The 8,937-nt window shown below is 38.6% G+C and overlaps 1 protein-coding gene across 2 annotated transcripts in view; it reads left to right on the forward strand.

Moving 5' to 3' along the window:
* The first annotated feature begins 2,669 nt into the window (after positions 1-2,669).
* The window catches only part of zbtb16b (zinc finger and BTB domain containing 16b), a 76,635-nt gene continuing 70,367 nt past the window's right edge, over positions 2,670-8,937 (forward strand). The window contains exons 1-2 of one of the 2 annotated variants that reach the window (XM_016518955.1): positions 2,670-3,043; positions 4,731-5,983. In XM_016518955.1, coding sequence (XP_016374441.1) covers positions 4,785-5,983 — 1,199 coding nt within the window. In that variant the 5' untranslated portion in view covers positions 2,670-3,043; positions 4,731-4,784. The remainder of the gene's footprint in view (positions 3,044-4,730; positions 5,984-8,937) is intronic. The other variant, XM_016518954.1, reaches the window with a different exon arrangement.

Genomic DNA, 8,937 nt, shown 5'->3' on the forward strand with positions numbered 1-8,937 from the left:
AGGGCTAGGTTCGATTTGTTGTTAGTTTTGTATTTTATCATATTTTATTTACACTTAACTGTTTTGCCTGTTGGATGATAACTTGTAATGGCAGTTATGTAAAGACAAAAAATATCGTAAGATATTTTAACATACTGTTATATGACCGAAAGTCTGATAAAGATTTCAAACAAGCCATTTGATTCACTACTGAAGTCTTTATTGGATCCGTTTTTACAATTATCGTGTGTTTCTAATATTTGGGATTTATACATTAAATCATTCTTCCGACATGCTCCTAAAGCATCGACTTAAACTAAAATATCTGCTCATTTTTATACCTTGTACCTCTGGAGAAATGTTTCACACTGTCACCTGCAAGCTTGTGCACTGTGATTGTGTTATCTTTGTCGTCTCTTTTTTTCTTCAAGAAAATTTGCATAGCTTTGCAGCAACCGCTGATTGTCCTTTTATAACGTGAGGTATGTTAACAGTCCTGTATGAAACTGGACTGATAGGACACGTGACTCTGAGACGAGTTCTTATATCATCACTCATTGCATGACTGTCTGCTTGCCCATGTCTGATGTTAAACAAGACTGGCCTGAACTGTACGACCTCAGTTTATGGCAGTCTGGTGGAGAAATAGTGAAGATTGTCGGTTCTGGGTGTTTTCATGATTTCAATGCTTTCTATAATGTTTCGGAGAGAATGAAAAATCATTTTGTTTGCCCATTGTACACAAGTTGTTCAGTTGTTTACTGCCAGTTTGCCCCAAAACTGTAAGTCGTTTCATGTATATGGGGATTTGACCCATAAAATGGCAGTATAATGGGTGAGCTTTATAATGATAAGCAAAGAACATGTTGTAAATCGTGTTGTTCTTACGCATTTTAATTAAACTCATTAAAACATGAAAGATTCTCTTAGTTTGTTCTGTTTGTGCAATATCATGCTTAGATAATATGACCTAAAAGTAAATGTATTAACTCTCTACATGTTTTTATTTGGTAGATTTGTAAAGGTCAACATTAAGCAGTATAATGGGTGAGCTTTATAATGATAAGCAAAGAACATGTTGTAAATTGTGTTGTTCTTACGCATTTTAATTAAACTCATTAAAACATGAAAGATTCTCTTAGTTTGTGTTTGTGCAATATCATGCTTAGATAATATGACCTAAAAGTAAATGTATTAACTCTCTACATGTTTTTATTTGGTAGATTTGTAAAGGTCAACATTAGCTTTCATCAAGCTTTCATTTTAAGCATTACAAACAAATGTAAGTATTTTTATCTGTTTCCACAAATATGGTAGACAGGATATAAATAATAGCCTCTATGGTTATTGTTGCTACAATAAATCTTTGGTAACATGTTATTGGCCAACACTGTCATTAAAAATGAAATTAAAACGGCAGAAAGATTCTGAAGAAACTCTTGGAAGAGACCCTATGGTGTTACGTGGTAGTGGAAAATGGGTTACTTATTAATATATTTTTAAGTGTCATTCTGGAGTACATGTATAATGTATGCATTGTATCCTGATTAAAATTCCCACCTTAGACAGAAAGGAGAAAGTACCTACTTATCATAAATTTAACTTGGCCAGCAGGTGGCACTATTTCATAAGCCTCAAATGTTAGTGGAAAAGGTCACAACGTGACTGCACGTGCTTTCATATAAACATACTTAACACTAACGTATGTATTATTTGCATTTAATACGCATTAAATTCAGTTAATACATGTCTTGCATACAACTTTTTGCCATTTCTTAAAAGTTTTTTTTTTTTTTTTTTTCCTGGGATTGAAAATAATGTCTAGGTGTAGGCTACCTGGATGAAAGTTTCATTAAACTTTTAATTTCTTGAAAAATGAAAAGTTGAGTTTAGCAAAAGCCCGTAGGCTATTTTAATTTTTTTTAAGTAAATTAGTAGTTCAAGGAATAATCCTGGTGAGCACAAAATATATTTTGAAGAATTTTGGTAACAGTTGATGGCAGCCACTGACTAATACGTTTTTTTCCACACGATGGAAGTCAATGGCTACCGTCATCTTTTTGGTTACCAACATTCTTCAGAATATCTTTTGTCCTCAACAGAAAAAAATAATTAAATAAATCTCTTACACGTGTGGAATAACTTGAGGGTGAGTAAATGATAACATCATTTTAGGGTTGGGGTTAACTATCCATTTAAGGTTTCACCACTTGGCATTTTGTCATTAAATACTTTTTTTAACATGAATATTTTAAAAAATGTATGAATAAAACATGAATATAAATATTAGACTGCACTGAAAACAACTTTTTATTATCTCGAACATCCTTGTCCTTGACCCATGTAGCGACTGCATTAAAATGCAATGAAACGATTTCATCCGTCATCCGTATTTGTGCTTCAACTGTTTCTGCAAAAACTGAAAACAACATACTGTAATGATGAGTGGCAATAGGTGGCAATATTAAGTAGACAAGAAAATACAGCGGCTCTCTGATGTTCTCAGGGTTATCCTTCACTGTTAGTGTACGTTTAGGGAATGAAGCAGCATGTCTCCAGATAAGACGACTGTGGGAGATGAGGTAAGACTCATTGGCACGGTGCTTTTGTGCGTGGTTTTATTCTCATTCATTCTTTCCCCCCTTCATTCATGGACAAGCTAAGCTCTTTTAATGCAGTCATGCTCTTTAAAGTTAAACATACTCTGAGGAAAGTGTAAGTTGACTGCATACCGGGCTGTGTTTTTCTCTGTAAGTTGGTCTTAATACTTTAATTTTCAGTCTTATGTAAATGACTATTAGGAGTTTTGGTTTAATTCCAGTAACAGAACACCACAGTACTGTTTACCTCTCCAGCTCCATCCTAAAAGCACTAATGATCATAGGGTTCGTGCGCGCGGCGTCTTGGCGCGCCTCAGTGAAAACAGCGAGCCATTGCTTTGACGTCACGGTGATGATGATGATTGGAATCCGCACGGCGAGTGTAGTGCGCGTGAAGCGGCTCCTGTGGACCTCAGTATGTTGATGCCTTAATAACAAGTGTTCAATTTACGCGCCAATTGCAGGTAAGTGAAAATAACTTCACCGGTTAAACGTTAATTGTTCTTCCAGATGCTGAAACTGGCAAGATAAATGCTTATTAGTTGGTGAAAGTGCTGCGAGAATGAGTTAATTTTGCGTTGAGGATGCAACTTGTTTTTTTGTCTTTAAAGATACAGCCCACGCCTATAAGTGTTCACAGATCCTGCATGCTCATTTATGCTTTCGGGACACGTAGACTTGAAGTGTTATGAAAATGGTTACGTTTATAAACTAACTGCTGTGAATGTTGCTTAAAACAACTTGTCAATCAGGTGCATTTGCGCTTGGCAGCGCTGTAAAAGACTGCGAATACAGACTGTTGCGCGGAGGAAACATGACTGCCTTCGCTGTCTCAGATCTGTTGCTTATTCTGTCTTATTTAGCAAGCGTAATATAATCGTAAATTTAATATGGAAAGGTCGATAGATAGATATGTGGTTCCAATAAACTAACTCACGGTTTCTGTTTATTTGTGTGATTTGAAGGCTGAAAGGTTATGAGTGTTCAACCTTTTCAGGTTTGTCATGAAGGACAAGGTGCATCCGTACCTATTTTCTTAAATGAAGTGTTTAGTACCAACGGAGGCTTTTTAAGACAAATTCTGATGTCTGAAATGCATTTCACTCACGCGCAAAATAAATAAATAAACAAACAAAATATAATCTTGCGGTTTGACATAAAAGCAGAATGCCGTTTTTTCAGGAATTGATACTTTTTATTAGATGTTTATATATTTTTCACTTTAATTATTGACGGTCTGTTCTGTCAAAATAATACAACAACAATAATAATACATATTAATAAATGTTATTAAATATTACTGACAGACCCGTAATCAGTTTGACAGATATTGTTTTACCCATATTCACACTGTTCTACTTAATCAGTTATTGATCAGGGCTAGAATTAAATGGCACCATTTGTTGAGTCCAAAGTAGAAAACTGTGAATATGGATTTATCAGTTTGTATTAATAGTCAAAGGTAAAAAATAAATAAAAATGATAAATAATTTCATGCTTTTTACAAAACCATTTGTGCTTCACCAAGATTTTGCAAAATGCTTATAATACTAGTTAAACTATCGTTATTAGTTGTCATTGTGACAGAAAAAAATGTCAATTGTTATTGAACAGTTAAACATAAAAATCTGTGTTGGTATTAGCTGATCTGTAAATAATATACAACTGTTTTTAGACAATTGGTGTTAGCATATTTTTTATAGTGCAGCTGTACGTGTCACAACAGATTAAAATGTCACTCCTGGGGTGAGTTTTTATTTTTCTCTTCTGTAGGAATGTTCCAGAGTGTTAATACAAAATTAAATGTACAATTAAAACAAGTTATGTTTCTTGCCTGAAGAACAATATCAGAAAAGCAAGTTCCTCTCAAGCATGTGCCGAATGCCGTCGGTTCAGTTTCACCTGGTAGCTTTCCACTACTATCGCTGCGATTGCATAACATTAAGTACATGTTGTGACGATTGTCTTGTGCCTTTGTACAGATTCAACAACTACAACACCCCTTCGACTTTTCCTCAAAGCACTGTGTTAACCTGTTTGAGTGATGATTAACATGACCTGTGTAACAGAGATGAATGAACATTGCACATTTGACGGAGTGTATTTTGTATTCATTCTTGTTTTTGTGAAATGACTGAATGACGTTTACAGGAGCACTCAAGGAGAGAAGCAAATCCGTGAGATGGTTCGGTAGACGTCGATGTAATGGATTTGACTAAAATGGGTGCGATCCACCTCCAGAACCCCAGCCACCCCACATCGCTCCTGCAGAAGGCCAACCAGATGCGCCTCTCTGGGACATTGTGTGATGTGGTCATCATGGTCGACAGCCAGGAGTTTCATGCCCACAGAACCGTGCTCGCATGTGCTAGTAAGATGTTTGAGATCCTGTTCCACCGCAACAGCCAACATTACACTCTGGACTTCCTCTCACCAAAGACCTTCCAGCAGATTCTGGAGTACGCCTACACCGCCACGCTCCAAGCCAAGCTGGAGGACCTGGATGACCTGCTCTACGCCGCAGAGATTTTAGAGATAGAATACTTGGAGGAGCAATGTCTGAAGATCTTGGAAACCATTCAGGCGTCCGAAGAGAACGACACAGACGTGAACATGAACGAGAACAGCGCAGATGATGCCGATGACCGCAAGATCAAGTACCTTAAGAGCACATTTATCTCTAAAAAGCATTCCATACAGGACGCCGGCCATCGCCATCGCTTGGCGCTGGTCAGCATGGTCGATAAGAGATCTTCAGAGTCCATCCAACTGGGTCTTTCAACCGTCAGCCCGACTAAAGCAGCCGTAGAGGGCCTGATGAGCATGGGGCAGTCTGTCCTCCAAGGAAACATGGCCCAGAGTTTCTCAAACAACCTTGGTAACTCATCTCCATTTTTAGATAAAATCAAGACTGAGATGATGCAGGTAGATGAGGACTACCAACATGATGGTGGCTTCCCCAGGAACGACTCCAGGCAGCTCCGGGACACTCCTGGAACCCCGACCAGAGGTAGCGTCATCACCAGCGCCCGCGAGCTCCACTCCACCGATAGTTCTGCTGATTCCCATGGAGACAACAGCCAAGTGGGTCTAGTCAATATGGCCAGTCTGGCTGATAGACATTTCGCTTCGCTGTGCTCTATCCCGTCCAACCATAAGAGTGAAAGCATGCTGCCCTTGCCTGTGTCCATGGCCTCATCGCTACATGTGCCGTCCTCCCTGGCCATGTCGATGGATTTCAGTGCCTATGGGGGGCTCTTCCATCAGAGCTTGATTCAGAGGGAGTTCTTAAGCAAGCTTGGGGATTTCACAGCGAATGTAAAGCATGAGGTCCAAACCCAGAAAGAAAGATGTGAGGTGTGTGATATGGAGCTGCCTGATAATGAAGCTGCTGAACAACACAGGTGAGTGAAGTTATTTGGGGCTTTCCTGATGGTTTATATATTTATATAAAGAATAGAACCCCAAAATTAAAATTCTTTCATCATTTATTCACCTGTATAACTTTTTGTTCTGTGGACCACAAAAAGAGAAATTTACAAGAATGTCCATGCTGCTCTTTTCCGTATAATCAAATTGAATGATGACCAAAGGAAATGGTGAAAAGCAAAATAAAAGTGTTCCATACCACTTTTGAAAATGCACATATTCAAATTTTGTGCATCACAATCAATCACAAAGTAATAAGGAACCAGTGGCATTTGGCATCATTGATGAATATGTGCAATTGATCAATATATTAGTCTTTTCCTTTTGTATAGTTTCAGAAGACTTTAAATATAGTACAGGAATCGTCTAACAAAAAAACAAGATATCGAAGACACAATTTTTAAAATTTGAGCTTAGTTTGACTTAAGCATTAGAATGTGTGTCATGCCCGAGACACTGAAAAAGGTGTGAGAATCGAGCACAATTGTGAAAGACATTCATCTAGCAAGCATGTTTTTGAGTTGAAAAACGTGAGATGCAAGCAGTGAAATGGGAAAAAATGCACTTAAAAAAAAAAAAAAAAGTGAACTAACTTGACTGCTGTGCACTGTAAAATGCCATGTCAAATGCAAAACGTTGCCAACAACGCAATCGCAGCAGTAAAAGATGTCCGCTAAGTACAGGTTTACATAAAATAATAGAAAAGTAGTGCAATGGGAGGCAAAAATGCATTCTGTGTGAGCAACCACTTAATGTAGTCACTCAAATACTCAAATGCCTTTGTGTTCTTCAAAAGAAAGTCATATGGGTTTACTGTAAAATAAAACGAGGGTGAATAAATGATGCCAGAATTTTCCTTTTTGGGTGAACTTTCTCTTTAATGTACTTCCTCAGACTTGTTGAGAGCAGTGCCGAGCAGGTTAGAAACATCTGCCAGCTCTACACACCAAGCCTTTATTTGGTTTGTGGAAGGACAAGGTCTTCCTGTGCAGAAAAGAAGGGCTGCTTAGTGCAGCTTGACCCTGACCTTCCCTCCATAACCTCTGGCTTGACACTGTCAAAATGATCGGCCAGCAGCAGCTTTGCATTTTTTTTTTGCACAGAATGTCCTCTCACTTTCACTTGGTGGACACCCAACTGGTGTCATGCCATATGTGAAAATAAAATATTTATTGCTGTAGTTGACATATGAAATTTTTTTTCGCCAACCAAAGGCCATCATTATTTCAGTTTTATTGGTTTGGGCTTGACTGATGGCCATGCAGTTTAAACTTGGGACTCTCAAACAGTAGGTTGAGCTTTATCTGTATTTATCAGAGTGGAAGATAACCCCGCACCGCTCTCCTTAGTCTCTGTGGTGAAGATGGTCTGATAGTGACTTTAGCCTTCTGTCAGACACAGATAAAGTGGCCACACGTTGTGTGTATTGCGGCACACCTGATACTCTTTCATTCATTCCCACAAATGCTGAACCCAGTGACACCGACCCGGGTTTCCTGTCTGAGGCCTGACGAACACATCCTATCAGATGTTCTCTGTTCCAGTGTGGCGCTAAAACACATGATGCTTCTTTTTTGTTCAGATCCATTAATCAATGTGTAAGCCGTTAAAAATTAAATTTGTATACAATGATTTTGATTCACATCTTTTACGGTGAACACTTTACATAAACAAAATAGTGAATAGTAGTAAAATAGTAGTTTGGCATAATATTTTATTATTATTTCTTACAGTAACATTTTTTTTTGAATTACTTTACAGTTTATTAAAATGTGAAAACATTTTGTTGGTAACAAAGTTGAGATGACTGTACAGTAACCACATCCAGACAGTAGGTCAGTAGGTTAGCCAGTCACTTGGGACAAGTATATTTGTTCATAAACTCAGCTTGCCCTTTTCTGGTTTGTGAACAGTGACAGATGTTAAGATCCGCCGACATCTGACTTGCACACAGTCTGTTATGAAAGCCCTGGGGCCCCATGGGGTCACTGTGGTCATGGTGAGGCGACCCAATACCAATAACAGTTAAACTTTTGCCCCAGTGGCGAGAGGCCCTCAAAGTCGTGAATCTTAACCCAAATGCTTCCGCCAAAGCATTCCCAGTCCTCTGGAGCGACTTTAAGCACAAGCATCCGTTTGAAATAAATGCAATAGCATTAGACGTCACAACAGTCATGCAACAAACACACTCTCCTTTGGATTAAGACCTCTGCGAACCGTTGTGCTTGGTCTCGGTCCTTTCATGCATGTCATTTCTGCCCCGTGGTCGAGCCGAGGAATGTGCTGCTTTCCACTCAGTGGATTTAATCTGCCGCTGATGTGTACTCACAATCCACCGCGGGCGGCAGGGAGACGACTGATGCGTGCAGGGGCTCTGGGGACGCAGATCAGCTCTGCTGCTTAGGAATCCCTGGAAGTGGGAGATCCTAGAGCACTACTCGCATTGGCCCGCTGCTCACGGCTCTAATTAGATCTTTTGTTATAGAGCAAACAGAGAGAGATTGAGAGACAGAGAGAGGTCAAGAAAGACAGAGGAAATAGAGCTAATAGAGCTACTTCCTGTAGCTTGCAAAGCTACAGTCATGACCAAAAATAGCGGCACCCTTGGTAAATATGATCAAAGGCGGCTGTGAAAATTAATCTGCATTGTTAATCCTTTTGATCTTTTATTTAAAAAATTCACAAAAATCTAACCTTTCATTGGATAATAAGAATTTAAAATGGGTGAAAATATCATTATGAAATAAATGTTTTTCTCAAATACACGTTGGGCACAATTATTGGCACCCCTAGGAATTCTTATGAGTAAAATATCTCTGAAGTATATTCCCATTCATATTCACAGTTTTGAGCACTGCAGGGTGATTATGAACATGAAATTATCCAGCCATGGCTTCCTGTTTCACAGAAATATAAATAGGAGGGAAAA

Source organism: Sinocyclocheilus rhinocerous, unplaced genomic scaffold (genome assembly GCF_001515625.1).
Source record: "Sinocyclocheilus rhinocerous isolate Xijiao unplaced genomic scaffold, SAMN03320098_v1.1 scaffold689, whole genome shotgun sequence".
Taxonomy (NCBI): Eukaryota; Metazoa; Chordata; class Actinopteri; order Cypriniformes; family Cyprinidae; genus Sinocyclocheilus; species Sinocyclocheilus rhinocerous.